Source organism: Camelina sativa, chromosome 4 (assembly GCF_000633955.1).
Source record: "Camelina sativa cultivar DH55 chromosome 4, Cs, whole genome shotgun sequence".
NCBI classification, from domain to species: Eukaryota; Viridiplantae; Streptophyta; class Magnoliopsida; order Brassicales; family Brassicaceae; genus Camelina; species Camelina sativa.
Window position 1 is genome coordinate 13720810 of NC_025688.1, and position 26887 is coordinate 13747696.

The 26887-nt window shown below is 36.2% G+C and overlaps 7 protein-coding genes, 1 long non-coding RNA gene and 1 other non-coding gene across 14 annotated transcripts in view; 6 read left to right on the forward strand and 3 right to left on the reverse strand.

Annotated features, from left to right (window-relative positions):
- Positions 899-2610, forward strand: LOC104780466. 3 transcript variants are annotated; one of them, XR_766749.1, is made up of 4 exons: positions 899-1198; positions 1634-1688; positions 1838-1897; positions 2023-2610. It is a non-coding gene; the product is annotated as an uncharacterized LOC104780466 (long non-coding RNA). The 3 variants fall into 3 exon arrangements; XR_002037602.1 differs by having other exon boundaries at positions 2044-2610; XR_002037603.1 differs by having other exon boundaries at positions 2065-2610.
- On the forward strand, positions 3715-3786 carry TRNAG-UCC. The gene has a single exon. It is a non-coding gene; the product is annotated as a tRNA-Gly (tRNA).
- Positions 5852-9489, forward strand: LOC104711112 (telomere repeat-binding protein 2). The gene is made up of 10 exons (XM_019244640.1): positions 5852-6260; positions 6736-6889; positions 7019-7598; positions 7691-7834; positions 7916-7978; positions 8060-8139; positions 8258-8454; positions 8547-8846; positions 8930-8993; positions 9084-9489. The coding sequence occupies exons 2-10, from the start codon at positions 6809-6811 to the stop codon at positions 9249-9251; spliced, it is 1677 nt and encodes a 558-aa protein (XP_019100185.1). The 5' UTR covers positions 5852-6260; positions 6736-6808; the 3' UTR covers positions 9252-9489.
- LOC104780470 (scarecrow-like protein 30) lies at positions 9908-12143 on the forward strand. 3 transcript variants are annotated; one of them, XM_010504971.2, is made up of 3 exons: positions 9908-10348; positions 10441-11964; positions 12058-12143. In XM_010504971.2, the coding sequence occupies exons 1-3, from the start codon at positions 10278-10280 to the stop codon at positions 12110-12112; spliced, it is 1650 nt and encodes a 549-aa protein (XP_010503273.1). In that variant the 5' UTR covers positions 9908-10277; the 3' UTR covers positions 12113-12143. The 3 variants fall into 3 exon arrangements, with proteins under 3 accessions (XP_010503273.1, XP_010503271.1, XP_010503272.1); XM_010504969.2 differs by having other exon boundaries at positions 9909-11964; XM_010504970.2 differs by having other exon boundaries at positions 9910-11964; positions 12048-12143.
- LOC104780469 (pentatricopeptide repeat-containing protein At3g46610) lies at positions 12078-14682 on the reverse strand. The gene has a single exon (XM_010504968.2). The coding sequence runs from the start codon at positions 14396-14398 to the stop codon at positions 12389-12391; it is 2010 nt and encodes a 669-aa protein (XP_010503270.1). The 5' UTR covers positions 14399-14682; the 3' UTR covers positions 12078-12388.
- Positions 17639-18964, forward strand: LOC104780472 (putative protein TPRXL). The gene is made up of 2 exons (XM_010504973.2): positions 17639-18332; positions 18592-18964. Exon 1 carries the CDS (start codon positions 17754-17756, stop codon positions 18261-18263), a length of 510 nt encoding a protein of 169 aa, XP_010503275.1. The 5' UTR covers positions 17639-17753; the 3' UTR covers positions 18264-18332; positions 18592-18964.
- Positions 19977-21707, reverse strand: LOC104780473 (E3 ubiquitin-protein ligase RDUF1-like). The gene has a single exon (XM_010504974.2). The coding sequence runs from the start codon at positions 21340-21342 to the stop codon at positions 20137-20139; it is 1206 nt and encodes a 401-aa protein (XP_010503276.1). The 5' UTR covers positions 21343-21707; the 3' UTR covers positions 19977-20136.
- LOC104780474 (protein DCL, chloroplastic) lies at positions 22844-24905 on the reverse strand. The gene is made up of 3 exons (XM_010504975.2): positions 24379-24905; positions 23361-23475; positions 22844-23129 (listed from the first exon to the last, which is right to left on the reverse strand). The coding sequence occupies exons 1-3, from the start codon at positions 24708-24710 to the stop codon at positions 22959-22961; spliced, it is 618 nt and encodes a 205-aa protein (XP_010503277.1). The 5' UTR covers positions 24711-24905; the 3' UTR covers positions 22844-22958.
- LOC104780475 (transcription factor LUX) overlaps positions 25437-26887 on the forward strand; it is a 4071-nt gene continuing 2620 nt past the window's right edge. For both annotated transcript variants that reach the window (XR_766751.2, XM_010504976.2), the window contains exon 1: positions 25437-26737. Coding sequence is in view for 1 of the 2 variants with exons in the window: in XM_010504976.2 (XP_010503278.1) it covers positions 25694-26698 (1005 nt within the window). In the remaining variant the exon portion in view is untranslated. The remainder of the gene's footprint in view (positions 26738-26887) is intronic.

Here is a 26887-nt window from a genome sequence, read left to right on the forward strand (position 1 = left end):
TAGATAAAGATTTTTATGGATTTTGAAAAGAGTTTTTATTTCCCTGAGTATTATTTCACACTTCCGAGTTTTAAAAAATCTAATTATTGTTTTTTTTTCAATTTATTAATCGGCATTGATTCACTTTTCTTCGTTGAAATCTGGATAATTTTATTTATTGATTCATTTATCCAATCTTTATTTGGTGTCATTTTCCATCTTATACCCATATCAATCATCTCAACCAAATATTAATCTAGGTGATTGATTGTGACTTCTAATTTTTCATAGATCTATCTTTTAAGTCAATTTAGTTGGTTGTAGCTATGTGCTCTCTCACACTGCTTCTCTTATTATATTTTGTAAATTTTGACAGACTAATGATTTAATTTTTGATTTACGTGAATATCTTCCAAAATTGATTATGTGACTAAGATTCGGCAAACCTAAATTCAAATATCTTGTTAACATTGTTCTCTTATTGTTCTTGAATCGATTTTTGTATTTATTACAAAATTATTATTTGATTAATTTGTTTTCTTTGGAGTTTGAGGATATGACTGATTAATGTTAGACATTGTTTCACTAGGGAATTTGTATCATATAGTTACGTTTTTTCCTACGAACAATTTAATAACAAATAATATCTAGAAACGGTTACATATTATTGATAAAATTTAAATTAATAGATATTGTAGCTGTAATTAGTTACTAAGTGTAGCTATATAATGACAAATAGTAACATACATAATTTGTAGCAAAAATGCTACATATTTTGTGACACAAAATATTGTAACACCGTGATACACAACACAAATGTAGCAAATTCATAGCAAAAATTGTTTGGAAACTAGAACCAACACTTAGAAAAAAAAGTAACATTTCCCTTTATTATTTTGTTTGGAGACAGACAATTTTTTAAAAAAAAACTTAGACCCAAAAAAAAAACTTCGTAGATCTCTTCTCCTCTCTATCGTTGATGTCTGACCTACTCTTCTACTGTCTCTGCCGCTATAGCTGAACCGCGCTCCCCCACCCTCATACTCCTCGTCCACCTCCTCCGTCTCTCTTTCATTCGACCCAACTCACCCAAACCCTACATCACCTTAAATCGAATCTACATGCCTCTCTTGCATATAAGACTAGAATTGAAAATTCATTCTCTTTGTGGTTTCAACAAGTCTAAATGAATTCAATGTGGCAACGTCTCTCATTTCGGGTAAGCCTCTTTCTCTCTTGCGCTGGTGAATTCTATTTGTGGGGTTTTAATCTGATAGGAGGTTAATTTAGGGTTTATAAGTTTTAGGTTTGAATTTGGTGTTGTTTAATTTTTTTTTTGAATTTTGAATTTTGCTGGATTTGTGAATTTTGTTATGGGGTTTGGATTATGTTTGAATATTCTACTTAGATTTCGTTTTGTATTTTGTTTAATCTCTCACAAATTTAGCTTATAGATGACTTTATTATATGTTAGTTTGGATTATGTTTAAATATTCTACTTAGATTTCGTTTTATATTTGACATGGTTTGTTTGTCTTCTCGATTTCCTATCCCTTTTATCTTGATCTCTAATCTCATATTGAAATTGTTATCAAATCATGTGTTTCTAATAGCTGATAGCATGATAATCTGAATTCATTGGATGTTGGAACAGAACATTCATAATTGGTCCTTGTTGCAAATGGTGTATCTGATTTTAACAAGAAGAGGTAAATTAAACATTCATTTTTGATCCTTGTTAAACTTTTCTTAAATTGGCAAGTAAGAAAAATTTGCAGGTCAGATAAAGCTTTGTCGTTTAGCTGCGCTTGTTTAGTTTTAACTGCTAAAATTGAAGAGATATCCGTTTCTCTCTCAGGAACTACGGGAAGAGTCTAAGCCTCTCTCACATGCGTTAAGAGAAGACAGAACATCCCAGGTGCGTTTATGAGCAGCTCCACTGTCCTAAAAGCTGGAATCAATCACAAAGTTATATTAACTTTCTAGTCTCTTATTTGTAATGTCCATTTCCTCTTTTAAACACACCGGTTTGAATTTCATTAGACATATGAGTTTTGATGGAAGGGTGGTGGCTGATGAACACAGCTTCGACACGCAGCGCGACTTGCCAACAGATTATGCAGGAAGCCGTACGAGTACCTCCAAGATTAGATCCAGGGGAAATGAGGTTCCTTTCATCATCGACGCCGCTCAACCCTAATTTCTTCTCTCTCTCTGTTTTCCCGACGGCTGTTTCTCGCTGTCTCTCTCTCTCTCTCTTTTAATCGGAGACGAGACAATAAACACAAGTTATGGCTTTAGTGTCTTCCTCAACGATTTCTTCAACAGCAAGCCTTCAAAAGATAAGTCACACGAGAAGAGACAGAAAATTAGGGTTTCAAAAGATTAAAGGATTATGACGTAAGAGCAAAAATATAAATGGACTTGGAAAAGATTCTCTGTACATGAAGATTCTTAAAACTTAAATTGAAAATTTGAAAAGTTTACAAATCCAATATTTAGTTCCGATTTATATGCAAATTAAAAAGGAAAACAATATAACATTTGCATAAAAATCGGGAATGTTGCTACTAGCATATTTTGTTTTATTCGATTTTTGGTAATATATTTTCACAATGATAATTACTAGCATATTACAAGCATATCTGATTGTTTCTGAATATTGAACTTGTTCTTTATTTCTGTTGCACTAGATTGTTCTCTATTACTCTGCATGCAAGTCGTTTAGCTTGTTATTGCTTGTTCTATCATTTGTTTATCCATGTTTGGCTTTCGTCCAGTAGTTTAATAAGTTTGTTCACTTATTGGATAGTTAAACCTCTTTGAATTTGGCTTGACTTGTTTTATCTTGATGCATCTTAATTGTTAGTGAAATTCCCAATGGGTTAATTGAGACCTTCTAGGGTAAAAATTCTAGTATCAAAAGGTGAAGTCGTGAAGAATGCCCATTGTTTCGAAAAGAATATGATTTTGCAATGTTTGAAATGTGTGGTTTTGTAATGTAGTTTTGCTACGAACCATAACTGGTTCGTAACTTCCAGGAGGTTTTGTACTACTGGGAATACGGGATGCCTAAAAAGGCTGTTAAGAAAGAAAAAACGGAGACTTGTATCCCGAAGCGAGTCAGAAACGTTTCTTTCTTCCCAACTTTATTAGTAGACAGACACCACCTTAAAAGTTTAAACCCCTTGTTTGCTTCTTCCTTACTTGAACTGTTGATTTTGCAATTTTATAAGCATTCTGAAGGTCGAGGAAGCAATAGTAGTAGTCCAACAAAAAAAGTAATGAGCCACCCCCAAAGCCTTTGAACTTTGATTTTATGAATGAACGGGATAAAGTCACTTGGACGGGGACTGATGGTGGCCTTCAATAGGGGAGTACAATATTCAAGAATCTGCCAGCCAAGATTGGGACAAAGCATTCACTCTTGTCACAACCTAAAACGCTTGGAAAACAACGTTCTAGAAGAAGATTACTGATGCTGCTACTCAAATCAAATAACACAAGCGCTTGAGAATCATATCTATCAAAGTTATGAATCATTGAGTAACAAAGTTATGAAATCTGAAATTTAGTGGGTGGAGTTATATGGGCCATGTTACTTCACTTTCTCAGTTAACTCTCTGTCTCTGCTTTAAATCAGAAAAGCATCAGCTTTGTGCATAAACTTTACCTATCTATATCATTTGGAATCGTTTACGTTTGATAAGGAATAGTATGAAAATCCAATAAAAAGTGTCTGTAGTCCAACGGTTAGGATAATTGCCTTCCAAGCAATAGACCCGGGTTCGACTCCCGGAAGACGCATTTTACATTTTTTTTCCACGCCAAAATAGAGCCATGCACCAAAGCATAGATGTGTCCAATCAAACCATATTAAAACGAGAACACAAATAAATGTGAAATGTAAAAACCATCTGAACCAGAGGTCAAGAACATAAGTAACTTAGAAGTATAAAAAAATATGATGGAATTTCTTTTTTTATGGTATCACCTTTAATTCCATATGCTTCTAGAGATATAAATAAGAATTTTTTTATTCACGCACTATAGTTTTTTCCTATCTTATGTGTGGGATCAGTGGATACAAACGGGCCATTACTGTACCTAAAATTATCCGTTGAATAATTTACCAATTATGCGTCGACAATAACGGTGTTTCAAAGGAAAACGTAACAAAGAGTAAAAAGCTCGTGTTGCCACGAATATGAGCCCACAGATAAAACGAACTGGCTTTTATTTAAATGACTGAAATAGTGAATTCTCAAAGCAAAAAAAAAGTTATTTTAACGATTTTAGTTTTTAGAAAAGTTCAGTGACTATTTGATGTCTCTTCAGTCTTCAAAGTTCAAAAAGATCTAAAAACCAACAAATGTTAGATGCTTTTTTGGGTGAAACAAATGTTAGGTGCTTTTTTGGGTGAAACAAATGTTCGACGTTGATCGGACCATATCACAAATGAGAAAACGAACTTGATAAGTTTTCATAGTGAACTTATCTTATTCGAAGTAATTCATGAAAAGTCTATCACAGATTCACAATCATGATCTAGAAATGTTTGAGTAATATCTAGTTTACCACCGTTCTCTAAATCCTCGTAACTCATATAAATGTATCTTTTCATTACGTATTTAGTTGAAGTATACTATATATTCTATATGCACTCATTTTTGGGTTGAAATATACCATCGATCTTAGCCTTTTAAAACTAAAATATGCATGAAATTGCGCATATGTTTTGGTTGTATATGTATGTTAGAATATTCTTTTTAAGTATTTTCCAAACAAATTTAATATTGAACGGTGGTGTTTGTATGATATAAATTCAAAACCACCCACCTTTTATCCCTTTCGAACTTTTTCGAGATAGGATAAGATGACATAATTATTTTATTGTAATTTAAGAAAAGAGGTAGGCCTTCCTTTTAAAAAAATAAAATAATAATAATGATTGTGGGGCTAAATGAAATAATTTGTAATTGTATCCAACACAGGATTATAAATATGTCGAACTTGTTGTACGTAAATGTTGACTTTTTAATTTATTTTTCTCAACACAGGATAAAAATTCGTTAAACGTTAGAAACATCGACGTATGAATTTAATTAATTATGAGAGTGTATTCATTTACACATGGAAATATTTAGTTAGAGCAAACAAATTTAAAACACAAGGGGATTAGACAAAGATACATTCTCATAATCTCACCTTTCCTAAAAACAGGTTCATAAACTGCTGGGGCTCTTTGCTCTTTACTAATGGCAACAGATTCAATTGGATCGAGTACAACTCTAATTGTTTTTTTTTTTTACTTTTCTTGTCACATCTACAATGTAAAATGGTTCATATTATATATACTAAATAGATTACATTCATGATTGATTTTCAATATAAAATTTTAAACATATTTTTCTGTGAAAATTTTGGAATCAGGTACTGTACCATGTTCAGTTTTAATTAATATTCCCAATTAAGAGAAATCGAGTACCTCATAATTGCAATATAACAAACTAGGGACCATCTTATCTTTAAACGTGATTCCTAAAACATAAATATTTCTGGAAAATTTGGTTATTTTCTCTTAGGGAAAATATAAAAGCACAAACGAATATTCCAAATAGAAACTAAAATATATATTACCAAAAAAAAAAAAACATTTTCTTTGCCGGAAATGAGTTTTGTTTGTAATAAAATCAGTGACAAGACGTAATTTACTCAAAAGGCTACGGACCAAAGCCATCATCTTTAGTTCTTTACCAACGTGTCATAAATCTAAGGACTTACGAGTGTGTGTGTGTGTCGTGGGTCATCTCGACCATGGATGGGTAAAAGAACCTGAGTCTTTAGGGTGAATGTTTTTTTTACTGGTTATTATAACCCGGTAAGAACGGGACTGGTAATACCGGTAGCTCCGGTGGTTGAGTTATTTTTACATATGGCTCTATGAGATTGAGAGGGGTTTAAGCAAGAAAGACGTGGTGGTTTACTTCACTTTTGAGGGTTTTTGTATAATTTGGTAGTCGCAAAAAAAAAAAGAAAAAAAAAGAGAGATTTTGATCAAATCCTTTTTGTGGTGAGAGAACATAATCATATAGGTAGCGTTTGATACAAGTAAAAAATAAAAAAAAGTTTCAATCACTTTCTTGGGGTTAAAAACATGGGTTAGAGATTTGATTCAGTGTGTTAAAGAATTCTGATTCCTTCAACTCTGATCCTCTCATTCTCTCTGAAGAATTTCAATTTCGTTTACAGTTCTTGGAAAACTGAATATTCATAGAAAGGTGAGAAAGATTTAAACTTTTTGTTCTTGATGGGTTTTTGTGTTCTCGATTTTGTCGAAAGTTTTGTGTTTTGGTCTTAGGATTTTCAAATTCGTTGGTTTGGGTTTGGATCTTGAAAGGGTTTTTGTGTTATCTGTTTTGAAGTTATCGTCATCTTCTTCGATTGATGTTTTGTCGTTTTGTTTATACAAACCAAAAAAATTCTCATTCTATCGATCTGTGTACCCGATCTGTAAGTGTCTCTCTCTTTTTTTGCTCTACGTTTGATCTGTTATGTTCTTTTAATTCAAAGATCGAAGCTTTTATTTGAATTACGCTTTCTATGTTCTTGATTTGGATCTTGAGTTGATCAGGGTTTTAGGATGGTTTATCAGATTTTGATTTGATAAAACCCAGATCCTTACCGATCTGTATAATTCATGTTTTTCTCTTATGTGAATTGAGTCTTATGGTTCTTGTTTCTTTATCTACACAGATCGTGCTGTGAGTTTCATTCATTGCTTTATCGCTCGTGGCAATCACTATCATTTGTGTTATGCATCCAAGTAATGGTGTCGCATAAAGTCTTGGAATTTGGAGACGATGGTTACATATTGCCTCCTCAAGCTCGAGCTCCCAGATCACTCCGGGTAAAAATGGGCCTTTTGCTATTCTCACAGTTTCTGGTTTTAGCTGTTACAGAATTGATCACAAATTGTGTGTGTGTGTGTGTGTTACATGGATGATCATTCACATTTCTTCATTTTTTTTTTTGACAGAAGAGGCGCATTTACGAGAAGAAACTGTGCGCGATTGACTTATTGGCCACCGTAGCTGGAACCTTGCTGCTCGAGGGAGAAAGCTCGGTGAATGCGGGTGGAGAAAACTGTGTAGTTGTACAAAATACTGTAAAGAAGGAATTCCATGCCGAAGAAAACGCGTTATCAGGACCCCCGAGCCCATTTGACAATGGCAAGTGTGGATTTAGCTCTGTGATTACAACAAATCCTAATCACTTGTTGGTAGTAAGTGACAAAGTAGACAAGGAGGTTGTTGAGGGTTTTAGTAAAGTCAGAAACTTTAGGAAGGATCTTAATCCGGGGGTGAATGTAAAACCTGATGTTGTAGCTAGTATAGGTAGTAACAGTAGTACCGAAGTAAGAGCATGTGGGAGCGGTAGTCCCAATGATTCTCGGGATGATGATGTACATTTATTTACTAGAAATGATAATGATGATGATGATGATGAAAACTTCTCTGGGTACATTCGCCCTCGTCTGACTAGGCCTGTGCCTCGTATTGGAGACAGAAGAATCAGGAAGATATTGGCTTCTAGACATTGGAAAGGAGGCAACACAGGTAATATTGCCTAACTAGTGTTTTTTTTTTTTTTTTTTTTTTTTAGTTTTATTGTCTAAGTTAACGTGTGATTTGATGTCTGGTATTTGTAGATGCAAAGCCATGGTATTGCTCAAAGAGGAGTTATTACACGCACAATCATCAGAGGAGTTATCCCATCAAGAAAAGGAAGTACTTTGACAGTATTTCTGATTCGAACTCTGATGATTACCGTTTGCAAGGAAAGACACATAAAGGTTCACAATATTGTCATCTTCTCATTCAGGATGTTGTAAGTCTCTGCTGCTGTAACGTGATTGCACAAAATTAATCTGCAGGAAACAGAACAATAACTTCCATGAAAAGTCGAAATGCATCTTTTGTGTCAAGGGACCATCATGGTAAGTAATGGTGTCTCAATCTGTATCCTTTGTTGGCTATTATTATTTCTTTTAAAATGTTTTTCTTTTGTTTCTCTTTAGTGAGGCTGCGGATCAAGTCTTTTAGGGTGCCTGAGCTTTTCATAGAGATTCCAGAAACTGCTACTGTTGGCTCATTGAAGGTGCAATAGTATTCCAAATCTTGTTGTGCTGAAAATCCTGATCAAGAACTTATCTTTTTTTTTTTTTTTTTTTTTTTTTTTTTTTTTTTTTTTTTTTTTTTTTTTTNGGGATTGTCAGCGGATGGTGATGGAAGCAGTGACAACCATACTAGGGGATGGACTCCGAGTCGGGTTGATGGTTCAAGGAAAGAAAGTTCGAGATGATAGCAAAACCCTTCTTCAGACTGGGATCTCTGAGGAGAACACGCACTTGGATTCTCTCGGTTTCAGCCTTGAGCCTAGCTTAGGAACCACCTCTCAACCGCTGTTATCCAGGTTCAGTACTCTTCTCTTCACTCTCAGAGATGCCACATCGATAAAAAAAATCAGTCTATTGCGGCTTAAGGGCCTCATTTTCTCTCTGCCAGTTATCTGTCAGAAAATGCCTGTGATGATTTGATGTTATGCCGCGACAATGTGTTGGTGGATCCTAATCATGATGACTCAACACCATCCCCATCTGAATCCTTTGGCAAACTAGGATCAACTGATGATTCTAGAGCTTTGGTTCCTATTGCGTCATCAGCGTTGTTGGCTCCTCGGACTCCTAACCGTAAGTTTAAAAGGACTGAGCAGCAGCAAGCTGCACATCGCAGAATTCGTCGACCTTTCTCAGTTACTGAAGTAGAAGCACTAGTCCAAGCTGTTGAGAATCTCGGAACCGGAAGGTAAGAAACAAAATAAATTGCATTCTTTTATCATGTTTCTTTAAATAGTAACCATGTTTTGTATGTATGTTTGTTAACTTCAGGTGGAGAGACGTTAAGGTTCATGCTTTTGTGGACGCAGACCACCGTACTTACGTTGATCTCAAGGTTAGTTAGTTTTTAAACTAACTGTCTTAGTTTTGACATATTGGAAAATTACTATTATTGTTGTTGGTGTTGAGTCTCTGCCTTTTGTAGGATAAATGGAAGACGCTGGTCCACACGGCAAGGATATCCCCACAGCAGCGGAGAGGAGAGCCGGTGCCACAGGAACTTCTGGACCGTGTTCTGAAGGCACACGCTTACTGGTCACAACACCTAATGCATCAACTGCAGATTGAGCCACCACCATCCTCTCAGGTATAGAGGCTCTAATCTGAACAGGTTCTTGTTCTAAAGAACCTTTGTGTATTATTATTATGATCATCAATATTGTAAGATTCTGACATACTTGAAGCTCTGGTCTCAGTCCTTCTTGTTTTTTTTTTACTTTCTTTCTTTCAAGTGTAAAGTTTTATAATTGGAATAAGGTTGAGTTTTTTCTAACAATGTGAAGGATTTGTTGTAAATCTCTTGGTGACATTTTTATTCTCTCTATATGATTGATGATGACTCGGCCAATCCTGATGAAATCAAGATTCGTATTATAATCTCACAACTATTGCAACCTGAACCAACTAGTTAAAAATCTAGTCTCCCTACATAAGACACGTATGTTTTTTTCCTACAAATGTCTCTTCACTATCTCCAACAGAGAGATAGAGCGATTAAAGCTAGGATCAACATATAGAGTGTTTAGGCGATGACATACACAAACCATACGCTAAAAGTTGTTCTGGTCTTATGTTAAAAAGATATTCAAAGTACCAAGTCAAATTTTTGACCAGAAAAGTGACCAAAAAGGAAGACAATAACAAGAAGACAAATAGCATTTTAGACACTTGGACCCACGACAGTAGATAAAGTCTTTGGACATATTATTACTAACCTTTTGTGGTCGCGGCTTAGTGTTTATCTCAACCCCCACACATTTCTCTGTTTCCTCGAACCTTCATTTTTCTTCTTTGCCAAGACAAAGATAAACAATAACCAAAGTTTGGCAAAGAAGATAATCAATAACCAAAATAACAATACCTTATTATATATATCAACATCTCTCCACTTGTGTGTTCACATGAATCTTCCCTCTAGTTTTATATCTCATTTCTTCTGTTAGTTGACTTATTCTACACTTTCTTTGTCTCTCTCCTCCTCTCCTTCTTCTTCTTTAATCTTCCTTGAGATTCTCTCAGGAGTTTTGATCCTTTATGGATTCTGTTTTGCAAGTAACCGTTGATGGGTTCAAATTCGAAAACGGTTCTGGATCTTGCTGCAAACCAATGAACAATCTTGATGAATCTTGCTTCACTTGTTTCGACGAATCTGAATCTCAGAGCGACTCTTCTTCTCCTACCGAGTCTAAGGTATGTTCAGATTACCTTCCTGTCTTCAAGTACATCAATGACATGTTGATGGAGGAAGATCTTGAAGATCAGCCTTGTATGTTGGTAGACAGTTTGGCTTTACAAGCCGCCGAGAAATCTTTTTACGAAGTGCTTCAAGATCAATCTCCTCCTACTTCTGATCAAATCTCCAACGATTTAGAGGATGGTTCTCTCGGAAACTTCAGCTCTATAACGAGCTTACATCAACCAACCTCAGATATCATTGGATCGCCTGAAGTAGTTTCAGAGGAATCAACGAGAAGGTATCACCATAGGGATGATGATCTTGAGGGTGGAAGGAAATCGAAGCTCCCTGCAATATCTACAATGGATGAGCTGGCTGAAAAGTACGAGGAAGTGTTGTTGATATGTCAAAAGAATAATCATGGAGAAGCATCACCAAACAAAACCAAACCAGCAAAGGGCTCATCGAACCGATCCAAACAACAAAAGTCAGAACAGCCAGTTGATATGCGAGATCTTCTGATGCAATGCGCGCAAGCAGTGGCGAGTTTTGACCAGTCTAGAGCTGCTGAGAAACTTAAGGAGATAAGAGAACACTCTTCTATCCGCGGCGATGCAACTCAGAGACTTGGTTATCACTTAGCCGAAGCGCTTGAAGCACGTATTACCGGAACCATGGCTACACCAATATCTGCTACTTATAGCAGAACATCTATGGTGGACATTTTGAAGGCATACAAAGGGTTTGTTCAAGCTTGCCCCACCTTAAGAATGTGTTACTTCACTGCAAACAGAACAATCTATGAGCTTGCTTCCAAAGCAACCACACTTCACATCATTGATTTTGGGATTCTCTATGGTTTTCAGTTGCCTTGTCTGATACAAGCTCTGTCAAACCGTGAAGGCGGACCACCACTGCTCCGTGTGACTGGTATCGAGCTGCCTCAGTCAGGTTTCCGTCCATCAGAGCGGCTTGAAGAGACAGGGAGAAGACTGAAGAGGTTCTGTGACAAGTTCAAAGTCCCGTTTGAGTACAGTTTCATAGCCAAAAACTGGGAAGACATAACTCTTGATGAGCTTGTGATCAACAGTGGAGAGACAACAGTTGTCAACTGCATCCTCCGGCTACAGTATACGCCAGATGAAACCATGTCACTCAACTCTCCGAGAGACACGGTTCTGAAACTATTCAGAGATATCAATCCTGACCTCTTTGTGTTTGCAGAGATCAACGGGACTTACAATTCACCCTTCTTCCTAACAAGGTTCAGAGAAGCTCTCTTCCATTGCTCGGCTCTCTTTGACATGTATGAGGCCACATTACCAGAAGAAGACGATTGCAGGACCCTGGTGGAGAGGGAGCTAATCGTAAGAGATGCAATGAGTGTGATAGCCTGTGAAGGGTCTGAACGGTTTGCAAGGCCTGAAACTTACAAGCAATGGCAGGTTAGGATTTTAAGAGCCGGGTTCAAACCGGCGAAACTAAACAAAGAGATCATAAAGCACGCGAAAGAAATAGTGAAACAACGTTACCATAAAGATTTTGTGATTGACAATGATAACCACTGGATGCTTCAGGGCTGGAAAGGAAGAGTCCTTTATGCTGTTTCCTGCTGGAAACCTGCTAAGAAGTAATTAACAATTTTGCAATCATTTGCATAATTTTGTTAGCTTTCCATTTCTTTGTTTTTTATTTTAATTTGTTGGTTTTAAGGTGTTTGTAGAATCTGTTTGCTCTCATATATATGGAACGAGTCTCTCTACTTTCTTGAAACTTGAAAGTACATATATGCCAACCAAGATTTGGAAACAAGTTTAGAAGATTACAAATCACAATTAAACAGTGAGACTAGACAACTAAAAAAAGTATTACAGAACAAGAAGGAAATAATTGAAGATGATTACTTGGACACTTTCTTCGTCCCTGCAATAGCAATTTTCTTGTCTTTAAGAGTCCTCTGCAATTGTTCTTTGTTCTCTGTCCCCGACATGGCAATCCTTGGATGTGCCTTACCCCACGGTAACATTGGAATTTGTACAATGTATTTCATCAGACTAAACTTTCTTCTTTTTGTCTGGTCGAGGACCCAAAAGATTAAGATCAATGGTGGCTCCATAAGTCTCAGCTGACTTAACAACCGCATCGTATGGCTTGGAAGAGAGCTTAAGCCCTTCGTTTTGAGCCTTCAAATGTAACTCATAAGCAAGCCTTGGCTTTGCATCATTTGCAAGAGCCTCGATCAACATCTCGTAAGTTATCTCATTAGGCTCAACATTCTCGCTTTTCATTCTATGAAACCACTCATAAGCCACACCACTTAACCCGTTCCTCGCGCAACCACTTATAACCGCGTTGTAAGTCACAACGCTCGGCTCAATACCCTTTGAAGCCATTTCCTTGAGAAGGGTATCCAAAAGATTGAACTTTTGCTGTCCTGTCAAAACTGAAGCCATTGTCGTGTACGCGTAAAGATTTGGCTCAATCCCTACCTTAACCATATGGTTCCAAACCCGAAACGCCTCATCATATAACTTCCCTTTCTCAAGAGCACTGAGCAGTGCACCGTATGAGATTACCGTTGGCTTTTCGCCGTTGTCAACCATTGCTTTAAAGATTTGGATCGCAGCTGCAGTCTCAGAGGCTTTTGAACACGCTACAAGAACCGCGTTCCAATGTCTGCTCTGCGGTTTCAATCCTTTATCTTCCATTTTGTTAAGCAACCTAACTCCCCATCTCCATATCCCTCTCTTGCTAGCTGCACTCAGCAAGATACTGAAATGAGAGACAACTAACTCGTAAGACAAATTGTTAGGTTCAGGTCCTTCGTCAAGAAGATTCTCATAGATCTCTAACGCTGCCCACCATTTCTTAGCCTTACCCATCAGCCAAATCAAATGGTTGCAGACAGATAGACTTATCTCAGGAAACCTCTCTCTGATTCTTTTATACAATTCTTTACCAACAATATAATGCTCTTCACGAGTACATGCCCATATAAGCCTCTCGTGCTCTTCCCTACTCGGTTTAATCCCTGCACTGTCCATTGCATTCAAAAGCTTCAACACTCTAGTACTCCAGTTTTCATCTTTCACCAGCCACCGCCTCATCACTTGGTAACATATTCTACCAATGAAGTTTTCGAGCTTAACAAACTCATATTCCCAATCGTAATTGGCCTCGTTCCCTATCTCCCCCTTTGCATATTTTTCTCTCAATTCAACAAAGAACTCGAGAGCTCCCATACCATCTTCCATTCTTCTGTAGACAAGCAAAGCCGTTGAATATGTTATCGGGTTAGGCTCAAAACCTTTTTCTTTGACTAAATCAAGAACCCCAAGGGACTTGAGAAACTCCCCTTCTTCCATGTAAATAACCATCAAAGTATTGTAAGTAACAATGTTTGGAACAATCCCTTCTTCCTCCATATCACTCAGTATCTTCTCTGCTTCCCTCAACTGTTTCATCGCACCCAAAAGACTGTTATATATGAAAAGGTTTGGACCTATGACACCTCCTGATTCAATCTTCTTCCTCTTAAGCCAATCTACTACCGCTACCGCAGGCTTCAATCTCTTGTCCTTGCCAAAACCCTTTATCATAGCACAAAAGACTTGTAGAGGCAATTCTCCTATATCCTTGAGTACATCATCCACATCATCAGCTGTCTTAGCACCTCGTAAACTAAACGCTAATTCTCTAACATTAACTCTTGAATTGTTCTTTTCTCCTCCATTTACAGTTTGTGGTTCAGAAGCTGAACTTGAATCTTCTGTGGAAATATCTTCTTCCCCGAGCTCTCGTTGCTCCGTGGCCCATCCTACCCCAACCGATGATCCCAACAAACTTCTCTTTGGCTCACACAAAAACAGAACTTTTGAAGTAGGGTTAATGGCAAACCCGCTAGAGATACTACTAGTACTACCAAAGCAAGCCTGTTCAAGAAAACAATGTCTATTTCTAGTCTTAGGGCTAACTACAACAGAACAAGAACAATCCAACTCAAATTCCAATCTTGAACCAACCAAAAGACCAGACTTTAATGGCCAAATGCTTAAAGCTTGCATCTTTTTTCCAACACGGTCTCACATAAGCTCTATGTAGCGTGGAAGCGTCAAAAGACACACGAGATTCACGCTTCAGAAGCGGAAGCGGAAGCGGAATTGAGTGGAAGCGTGATGGAAGAAGCACTCGCTTCCAATTTTACAAAATCGGAAGCTCAAAGATCTTTCAAAGAAACGAAATTGAGGAGGCAGAGAGGAGGGAAAGTGGAGTAACTAGAAAATAAGTTAGAACAACTTCAATGGCGGATTCATCGTGATGAAAGGCGGAGAAGAGATAGCATTTGTCGCTATTGGGCTTATATGGGCTTCAATCAAGCTTAATTATTTGTCTTCTATTTTTTTTTTTTTAATTAACCACTACTAGTCTAGATGTTACTGATATATTTTTAATTTTTCAGTTATTCTAATATATTTGTTAGTTTGCTAATTAAGTAGTTATACATTAACATATAGTATGCAAATTTTTTAATTTTTTTTCCGGCAAAATAAAGTCATACAAACAATCCTTTAATCATATAAGCGGTGATAAACAAGCAAAGTAAAATATTACTGTTGTACAATCATGCTTAGCTATTACAATTTCTCTTAACAAACATAAATTCTGCACGTTGGAATTCCTGAGACCCAAAGCATAGTTTGTTGATAAATACCGGCAAAAAATATGTCATACATTTTTCTATTAATTATTTTTGTGAGAAATTCACTATTTCATTTAAAACAAATAGACGTCAGTCCATGAATCCATGCTTGTTGAATAACTGTGAATCAAACTTTCCTTTCTGATATATGTAGAACTACAGATCCCCATCCAAAGAGAGCTGCCCATATGAGCCTAATAGAAATATTTTCTCGGATCCATCCAGCCGTTGTTGTGAGATTTTTTGGATCAAAACTATTATCATAATTACATTTCTTTTTGATGTTTTATTATGATTGTTTTTCACAAAAAGGTTGTTTTATTTCTATTTTTAGTATACTCTATTTATGTGTTTAACAATTTTTTTTTCCACAGGTGTTTAACAACTTTTTAAATAAGAAAGAAAACTAAAATTATATAAGATTAAATAATTACTAATATATTATATTTATATATGGTGTTAGTAGAAATGTAAATCTAACAAATAACCAACAATAGCAGTTTTAACCCAAAATATAAAATTATTATAAGCAATACATTTATTTCAACTACGCAATTAAGAAATCTATAATTTAAATCCAAAACATAGTTTGATTTGTAATAAGCTATTTATTATGATGTAATAGTGTTTTGATTAATTTATTACCTTTTTAATGTGCAATATTACTAATTTATTTATCTTTTTTCTTTGTAATATGTAGATGATAGATAATCAAAAGAAAGTAAATATTTTTATGTGATATATATGTTACTTGATGATTATTGTACTTATATTTTCTATTTGCTTTTATAAATAGAGATATTTTAAGTTAATAAGCTCACCAAACTTTATAAGTATCAAGAATTAGTTTTTCTAATTACATAATTAGCTTAGAAATGTTCATATGATTATTTCCAACAATATGATTATTGTAAAAAAAAAATATATTGTTTATACTCGGTCAATGTCTTACTTATATTTGCTAATTTTTATTAATGTATTCTCATTCTTTTTTATATGATAATAATTAAATTATGTATTGATAGATTCTTTTTGTTTGAAGTAATAACTTTAGATTTTTGCTTATTTTTATTTTATGTATTTTAATAACAAAAATTTATATTAAGAATTGTTTTCATATTTTTAAATATTTTTGTTTATATGTAGATATATATATATATATATATATATATATTTTATAATTTTTTTGAAAAGAAAAATTTCGTGTTAATTGTGTTCGCCCATGTTATATTACATGATAAGTATCTCGTAGTAGCTAGGGTATTGGACAAACTCATTGTGGTCTTGTCCCCGCACATATTTTTTTTAACGAAATATCAATTTTCAGAAACAAAATTAGCTGAGATTGTCAATGGTACCATGTATTTTTCAGGGCTATGTTTACATATTTGATTAACGGCAGAGTTGAGTTTAGTAAGACAATCACTAGTGTTACCTACATCAGAAATTGTAATATTTTTTTCGTGAAACCAAGATTTTCCTATTAGTTGATAAGTGCATTAAGATGAATGTGAGTAATGGGAACTAAGAAGTCTCCATAGACCATGCCTTGTAAGAACTCACATGCTCACATGTGAATGTGAAATTGGTCTGAAGTGTTTTTCTTTTTCTTTCCAAAAACATTAAATGTTCTTTTGGTCCCAAAAGTTTAGTGTCTTTATATACATATGTCTTCGATCCAACTAAAACTAATGTTAGATGACCATTGACCACAACGTTAATATTAATCCTTCCGTATTTTGCCCTGTTTGGCATGTGACAGTCTTAAGAGAGAAGGAAAAAAAAACATGTAGTAATGTGTCAAACATGTAGTTCATGTCCCTTGTAACTAACGTTCAGTTTAAGTGTTTAACATGTGAATTATTAAAATGTTAGGTAAGTTGTTGAAGAACAAGAACAAAACTAACTACTCTAAAGTGAATTATAAGTTCACTCTACATTAATTTGATCATTTTATATTTAGTTTTAGATGGATTAAAAAGTTGCTAAAAATTACTGTGTTGGAAATTTATTAATCGAATCTTCACGTAATCATGTTACGTTCGATCACTACCCGACAGATTACTAGAAAATAATTAAAACTCGTCAGACACTGACAGTGAAATAACATTTATAAACGCGGTCAAAGTTATACACTCGTTGACTGCCAATCGTTTTTTATATGTAGTTTTGTTGCTGGAGTCTTCTTAACTAAGTTTATACGTATATAGATAACTCCCAATGATACTATCATCTATGCAAATATAAAACTACCTTTTAGTAAATTCAAAATACTTCATATATATCTAGTTAGTTTTACACTTACACCCATTTATATGATCATCACTGAAGATTATTGCATCAGGATGTCACACATATTCAAGTTAAAATTTAACCTAATTTAGAGGTGTAAATGTAAAAGTTATTCACAACAACAACAACAAAAACTTGCGTTTAGCTCAAAAATGTGTTTTTGACAATATAATATTGCATGCGTAATTTATATTTTGTTCACTTCAATAGACAAAATGACTTAAACATTGATTTTTCCTTAGATTCGATTCCCATATGCAACCACATTTATGCCGCATCCATGCAAAGGATGTAGTCATGTAGACCCTATTATATATAACATACATACATGTATAGGTATGATCGACACTTAAACTCATTTTTTGCTCTAAACTCTCTCTCCCTCTCTCTTTACGCACACTACGAAGGACGCACATTGTTGTTGACTCATGGATGTCGAAAAGCTATGGAACCATACAAAGAAAGACTCCATCTTTCAAACTACTCATTTCTCTTCTTCTTCAAAACCCTTTTTCACAAGAAGCTTCTCAACCAAAGATTCATCTTCTCCTTCTTCTTCAAACCCCATTTTCACAAGAAGCTTCTCAACAAAAGCTTCAGCTTCTCATCCTTCATCATCCAAATCCCATTTCTCGAGAAGCTTCTCAATTAAACCTTCGTCTTCGTCGTCTTCTTGTTCTTCGGACCCCGTTTTCAGACGGAGTTTCTCAGCAAAGCCTAAAGATTCGAAGTCTTTGCTCTTGGCTAGAAGCTGTTCCACGAAATCTTCAGCTCATCATTTCTCTTCCAAGTCTTCTCTAGATCTCTCTAGAAGCTTGTCTCAGAAAGGAGCTTCCGTGACGCGAAAATGCTTGAAAGTGGCGAAAGAGCATAAGTCCCGCTTCTACATAATCAAACGCTGCGTTTTCATGCTCGTTTGCTGGCACAAACATTCTTGAGAGTCATATGCATTGGATCCAGATATTGAAGAAAAATCTTTGTGGAAGCAAAAAACAATACATATAAGGGTAGCCATATATATGTTGAAGTTCTTGTTTTTTATATTCACTATATATACATTGTCCACCGATTAACTTCAAACACTTAAGTTATAAATGAACTTGATTGTAAAGAAAAACAACCGAATGGGTTGCGGAGTATTTTTCTAGTTCTAAGTGAGTGTTAGTAACTTTTAGAGTATTCTGTTTTTAGATAAAATTAGATTCAATTTGTTACTTTGAATTGAGTTTACAGAATGTTTATGTATATAGCGTTTACTTTTGCCAGGTATTGGATACATGATCACCAATTTGTGGGATAGATAGATCACAGATTCACAAGTAGGGCGAGGTTGAAAACTCGTGTGGTCCAAAAAGCCAATGCCGCTCCCACAATGAGACTCCAGTACCACCGTTATTCGAATAATGGTCGTAAGAGAAGTAACAAATACTAGGCCCGTCAACGTCCTTAGCAAGTGATTTAGAAGCGTGATCCTCGAAACCGGATCGCATAGAGGGAATATCCAATGCATCCTCCGTTAACTTAAGATATTGCCTATTCCTTTTAAGAATATGATAGTAAAACCTCCTGTGGAATCACCGTGTTCTTTAGAAAGTCTCTCCATATAGGAATGAAGTTTTTGTGAAGTGTCTCTCATTGAAATAAGGAAATTAAAGCATTTTCGTTGGAGCAGTTTGGCTTTTGAGTCCTTACTGAATATTGGGCCAGCAATAACAACTTTGATTCCACTTCTACACCACCTTTTCTTGCATTAACGACATTTACATTATTTCTGTTGCAACTAGCAGAGTTATATTTACTGTTTTATATGCCCCCGCAGGACCACACAGTGATACTTATAATCGGTTTATAAATTTCCGAATCTAGTTTATAACTATTGGACCGCATGTATAAAAATAACATTCCTTAGTGGAGGAGAAAAAAAAAAGAAGAAATACGTTTACTTCAAAAGAATGTAAAATAGATCCCACCAAAAAAAAAAGAATGTAAAATAGAGAACAAGTGGTCCGCTCAACTCCTCGTAGCTCCACTACCATCACTTCACATTCAAGCATCTAGATCTCTTTGGTTACATATTTACAGTGACTTACTGTTACAAAATATCTAACACAAAACTTCTTGACTTTTATTATTAGTTCCAACAATTATAGGACCACCCATTTAGAGTAGATGAAAGAACCTTTCACACATTGTTTTTTTTTGTCACAAGAGAAAAGAAAGATATTATTAATAAGACCTTGTCTATGAATGAAGTCTATCCATTCGTTTTATTTTTGTCAAATTAAATGTTACAATAATTTCAAATCATCAGCTTGATGATGTAAGTCATGACGAATGCCAACTTAACATACATATCCATTTCAACAAGAAAAAAATAAACAATGTAAGGATTATGTGTTAAATCGGGAAACTCTTTTATTTCTTGAGAAATTTGTTGTATCCACGTAACTCAATCTAGTCTGATGGAATTGATGTTTTTGTAAAGTTATCCCAGAGACCATTACCCGATTTGCCCCAAAATGAATTTGGATTCGAATTTGGTAACTTTGAAACAATCAATTTCACAACCGTGCATTCATGTCATGTCTCACCAACACAAAACAAACACAACCCTTTCACTTTCTCAGAATCCAATAAAAAAAAGTTTCAAGAAAACAAAAGGCAAACCAATACTACTACTTCGAAATTTGTTTCCAATAAAATTTGATTGTAACAAGAGATTTCCCAATTTGAATAAATATATATACATTACATTGTTGAATCAACAAACCAAAAAATCTGAACTTTGTTTTCTTTTTGTTTTCAACCTAATCAGAAAAATCTTCTGATCAACGAAGTCGATCGATTCATAACTCTAGTTTCACCATCACTATCCAAATCAATAAGATTCGAATTCGCATTCGAATTCGAATTAGAAGAAGAAGAGCCACGATTTGGTCTCACTCTTCTCATAAACGAAACCATTCCACGAACAGCTCTTCTCAATCTACCACCATTACCTGAACTCCCACCGTTTCTACTCATCTCCGGTGTCTCATGAGCTCTAACCCAAGAGATACGTCTCGGTCCTTCATTACTACCAAGTCCACCACCATCCATCTCCGTCAACACCACCGGCAAAACCCTCTCTCCTTCTCTCATCGCCGCGTTAAACCTCCCAACAGCGAAACCACCGCCTGGTAATCTCCAAATCGTCATCCCCACAGCGTTTTCTTCCTCGCTACTCCGTTGAATCGGATCCGAAGGTAACTCGAATCTACAAACGGGACACGAGTTCCGAATCGAGAGCCATGGAACGATACAATCCCCGTGAAAAATGTGTTTACACGGCATCTCACGACCTTCGACACCTGCTTCGAAGACCTCCGTGCACACGGCGCAATTAGCTTCCGCCTTCATATGATAATCAGAGATCTCGACTCTAGGCAAAGACTCAATCGCCGATTTAGACGCCGGCGGATTCCCAGATCTACCGATTCCGTTACCAGACGCTTCGATCTGACTCAATTGTTCGAGCAACCGTTCAAATCCAGATCCCATAAGGATCTCGGAAACAGAATCAGGAAGAGGTCTAAGACCTGAACCAGATCCATCATCGTAATAAAACTCATAAGCGCGTCGTTCTCTAGCAGCTCCGTCTCCTTCTTCGTTCTCAACTCTCTCACCAGCTCCTCCTCCGTGTAAAACGATAACCGGATTAAACGACGTCCGGCGATTGGATCTACGGCGTCTAATTACAGATCTATGACTATCTCCAACCGATCTAACTTCCTGATTCGTCGTCGTCGCCGGAATCGCCGCAACGGAAGAATTATTAGAGGAAGAATCTTCGATCTCTTCGATGAATCCACCGTTGCAATAAGGACATAAGACTCCAGCGTTTGCGTCTTGGTCTTCCCAAACGCTGATGAATCGCGTACAACTGTAACACCAGTACGACGTCGTAACCGTCGTGGTGGTGGTGGTGGTTGGTTCGGTCGCCGGAGTTATCGTCGCCGATCTAGAATTTGGCATCATCTTTTGAAAAAGGGAGAAGAAAAAAAACTTGTGTGGCTGGTGAAAAGGATCTGAAGTTTTAATGAGAGAGGAAGGAAGAAAAAAAGTTTTTGTTTTATATAGCGCTGTTTTGTTTAGTGTTAACGGCGTTAGATTTTGACGGTGATAACACGTGACAGTGTTTTGACTAGGGGGGAGATGATGACGGAGTTATTAACGGTGTGTGTTTTTGCAGTGAAGAGCGTCATTGACGTGTGCGAAAGATTTGACCCAAATGTGAAATCTGTGTTTCCTTCGAAGAAGTTTCAGAAGAATCAGCGTGTGGCCCACCTTTTGTTTCTTTCTTGGTAAGTTACTAAACGTCGTCGTTATTGGGGGTAAGTATGTTTTATTTTGTAATTTTGTATAGAGATATTTTGGTTTTAGAAGGTAAAAGATCTATTTTGAACCCAAAAAAAAAGTAAAAGATCTGTTTGTGTGTTGTTTTTATGTAGAAATATATAAAAGTACAGTCAAACCTCTATAAATTAATAATATTAGAATCATAAAAATATATTAATTTATAGAGGTTTTAATTTCTCAATAAATTAATTATTAATTTATAGAGAGATTTTCCTAATTCGATTAAAAAATATTAAAAATAAGATTCAATCGTTACAACTAATATTTTTATAAATTCAATTACAAAGAAAATAACAATTATCATGTTTTAAAGATATCACTCAAAGATTTTTATATAATAAAAATCTTAAAAAAGAACTCTAGTAAAAATTAATGTGTATATATATACATATATTTAGATAATTTTATATAATTATTAATTTATATTATTGATGGAACTATATATTTACAAAGAATTTTTGAAAAATTTATTATTTTATTATATTATCGAATAGTGTCTAAAATTATATTAGTTCCAACTTGGAACCGAAAAAAATTATTAATTTATAGGTATTATTAATTTATTAAGTATTAGTTTATAGAGGTTCTACTCTATCTTTGAATATTGGAAATCATGTGATTGTGCAGTTCTTGTATATTATTATCATCTTGATCATCAACATAATGTTGAATTTTTTTCTTAGGTTTTAGTAAATACAATAAATAAATGTAGGGACTAAACTAACATAACAAATACAATAAATAAATAAATGTAGGGAAATATCATCTTGAATCTTGATCATCAACATAATATAAAAATATGGAGTCAAATATGGGTTGGAATAAAGTAGATTCGTCTCTTATGGCTGACTCAACGTTTGGACTTTGGACACACAAAGGCATACTGGTTTGGGTTTCTTTTTGAGGTTGTCCATTTTGGGCTTTTGTCTGAACTAGTTTATTTGACTTTGAATATTTTTACTTCGATCTTACGGAAAGAGTTTGTGATAAAAAAAAAAGTTTTTACAATATTCAAATGTTTCTTTCTCCAAAGACTGAAATTTTAGTATCTAGAAATGTTCTGAACCAACCAACTACTACTATTCTGTTATTTTCCTAACTGATTCAGGCCTTTCCAATAGATTTGAGAAATTATAAATTTTGTACAACAATGCTTCAGAGCTGATTGTGTGATTTCAGCAAAATTTATATGAGAAGTTGCTGTGTGATGAAGAGAGGGACGGTATTACAGATTTTTAGCTACTAGCACGTTTAAAATGTTCACGAATAAACCTCTCAGCGTGCGAAGGGTACCTATCTCGGACATAAGCTCGAAGACACTTCTGGTACGAGAAATCTATCCATCCACCATCTGTTCTCACAACAAAGAGGCACCTCGAGTGCCTGAATTGAGGATGCCGATCAACCTGCCATTAACAAGTAGCCCCACTCATAAGTATTCCCAAGCACAGACAGAAAGCAAATGAAGAGTTGTGGATGGTTATAAACATGTATTTCTCTCACAACTTTAGATAAAAGCATTTATGTGAATCATCTATCTCTCATGGTGGTCCAAGAATATGCACAGTAACTCCAGATAACTCTATATGCGTAGAGCTTAAAGAAAAAGAGAGATCGATTCTCTCGAATTTACGTACCATTATAAAATCAAGACCGCAGCCAATTTTATCTTTCGAGTAGGGGTGATAAGCAAGAAGCTTTTCTATTATAATCTTCTCATCCTCAAATTCTAACCGTTCTCCATCAAAATACCTGTTTATCAAATAAGGAAAGCAGTTCACTCGGACTGTAGTACTATTAATTACACAAAAGGGCAAGTTATGCACTGCAGCTAGCTTCAAATATCAACAGTTCTCATTTGGCTATGGTTCCAGTATACTGAAGATACAAGAGCATCTATATCACTACATAAAGAACGCTTATTCTGCAATGACCATTATAATCCGATCAAGTTTCCAAGCAATAATAACGGCAGCAGGGAAAACTTCTCTACAACTACAAGTAGTATGGCCTCTTCACATAGCAGTTTGGTGACCTTAGGTCATGACTCCATGGATTCGTTCACATCAAAGGCCAAATAGTGTCTCAATGTTCATTAAGGCTTTGAATGGTTGTACGGTATGGTGTAAACCGGACAATGCATACCAATATTTTGGTATGCAAAACATTGGACTGTGGTATGGAGCAGATTAGTATGGAGTTTATATTAGTATGGAGCTTTTGAGGAGCAGAATGAAAAATGCAGACCAATAGTGAATTTACAATGATATGGAGTTGTACGCTCAAATGCATACTAGTATGGAGATTTTTAGTATGCAACAATGCATACTGGTATGCAATGGTGAATGGTAAATTAAATGCAGACTAATCCAATTTTAGTCTGCTCTGGAGCATACTGTACAACCATTCAAAGACTAAGTATATTGGAAGAATCTATGAGCCTATACCTTCTTCAGGATTAATCCAAACATGAAACAGCTACTGTAGAACATGAGGGATTCATTCCAAGTACTTCATGATCAATCAGAGAGATCAACCACAACCTAAACTTCGATTGAAATTGTAATTCTAAACATTGACACTACTCTATCTAACATAACACTTGAACCAATAACTACAATTCCACCAAAACTATCCCACGAAATTCGAATTTACCTATCCGAATGAAGAATTTCTTTAGCGAGAAGAGAAATAGGTTCGATATCTCGAAGTATCTCCGCCTCTAGATTCTTCCATTTCCGATAATCAGGATCTTCAAAACGCCAGCTGTTATCAACAACCGGCGACGCCGTATTCATAGCCGCACCGGATCGCTCCGCCGCAGAGTCGCCATTATCCTCGTAAAACTGTGGTTTATCAGCAAGCGAACACCATAAACGCCGACGCTGAGAGAGAAATCCACCAGCTACGATACCGACTTGATGACGGTGGTTTAAAAAACCGTTACGGAGGAGCGGAAGACTTCTGAGAAGGAGTAGCGAGGTCATCGACCACAATCAAGGAGAGAACAATAACGAGTTAAATTCCTAAGGACCTAATCTGTACAAGTCACTCGAAGAAGATGAGTTGGAGAGAATCTCAAAAAATAAGAAATTTGGGAAGAAGATAACGTTTCGTTCAGATTTTTGTCTCAGGTTACGAAGTTTGGCATCGAACCCGAGACGTTAAAGAAACCAACAGAGTGACTAAACCATCTGACGAAAGAGATTCTCTCGGCTTTTCCACAATAATTATTTTCATTTTTCCAAAAATTCCTGCCAAATCTGTGCCGTTAGATTGATCTTTAGATACTTCTATAAATATCTAAAACAAACAATCCAACGGCTCAGAGAACGCCGCTGCGTGTCAGTAATGTACATTACTCACCACCGAATCTTTCTCCTCTTTTCACTCTCCAGCTGGCCGAACCCACCGGGCTTTGCCCACTTTTCTCTCCTTCGCCCCACGAACGCAACTTGCTAAGTCGTTTAGTAAATTACTAAACAATACCCACGAAGATAGCTGACTTGGTCCTTCTCAATCCACGTGACTCCTTCTTTGTGCCTAATTTGGTAATTTCCTTAGCAACTAATCACCTACAACGAGATTACTGTTACAGAACCTGAACTCAAGACGTGTCGTGAAGAGATTCGCTGATATTTACACACGTGTCAAATGTTCGGTTGGAGAGATATTTATTAGAAGATCTAAAATATCTTGTTAACTCGTCCACGTTGGCACTAACACAAAAGGCCGATTTGGAATTAGATATTTCGCTTTTTCACTTATCTTTTTTGCTTTTTTTTCTTCTTTCCACTCAAAAGATATTTTAATTTCTCTCTTTTGAATCTTTTTTCTTCTCGTCGTCCGTCGTCTTCACAAACCAAACTTCTCCACGAAATATCTTTAGCTTTTTTTTCTCCGAAGAATCTGAGCTTCAAGAGGAGCTTAATCTCTACCTGAATTTCGAGAAATTAGAGAGTAAAAAAAAATGGGAGAAGAAGTGAGGATGAGCGATTACGATGTTTCCGGCGACGGAGATAGGGTTCTGGAATGGGAGATGGGATTACCAAGCGACGATGATTTAGCATCGCTTTCTTACTCTTTGATTCCGGTGAATCTGGCGATGGCGTTTAGTATCACACCTGAACGGAGCCGTACGGTTCAGGATGTGAATCGCGCATCGGAGACGACGCTCTCGTCTCTGCGAAGCGGATCTTCAGGTCCCAACACATCGTCGTCGAACAATAATAGCAACGCGGTGGAGGAGGAGGAAGATCGAGTCGGATCGAGTAGTCCTGGATCGGATTTTAAGAAGCAGAAGATATCTGACGGAGATGGAGACGGCGGTGGCGGTGTGGATCCGGATGCGGCGATGGCGGCGGAGGAAGGAGATTCAGGAACTGAAGATCTATCTGGGAAAACACTGAAACGACCTCGTTTAGTGTGGACGCCGCAGCTGCACAAGAGATTCGTTGATGTTGTGGCTCACTTAGGGATCAAAAACGCGGTTCCGAAGACGATCATGCAGCTGATGAACGTCGAAGGGCTAACTCGAGAGAACGTTGCTTCTCATCTCCAGAAGTATAGGCTTTACCTTAAAAGGATGCAGGGTTTGACTAACGAAGGTCCCTCTGCTTCGGATAAGCTCTTCTCTTCAACACCTGTGCCTCCACAGAGCTTTCAAGACATCGGTGGCGGTAACGGCCAGGGGAATGGATCGGCTGGACAACTTAGAGTGCCAATTCCAGTACCGTATGGAGGGCAGCCGATGATGCAGATGCCAGTTTATGCGCATCATATGGGTATGCAAGGGTTTCATCATCAGAATCAAGGTCATGATCCTTATCATCAGAACCATCATCATCATCATCATGGAGCTGGTGGAGCTGGATCTGGTGCATTTGAATCAAATCCGTATATGATGCAGCAGAATAAGTTTGGATCCATGGCTTCTTATCCTTCCGTTGGTGGTGGTAGCGCGAATGAGAATTAAAAACTGAGTCTTTAAGAAGATGTGGGGAAGAAGAGATAGGTGAGCTTGTTTTTGCTCGTGGAAGTCTGAGAAAATAGTGTCTTTTTGAGTACAGTTGGATTCTTACAAGATTTGATCGAATTTTCATCAAGTTTCTGTGTTTTTTTTTTTTTTTTTTTTTTTTTTTTTTTTTTTTTTTTTTTTTTTTTT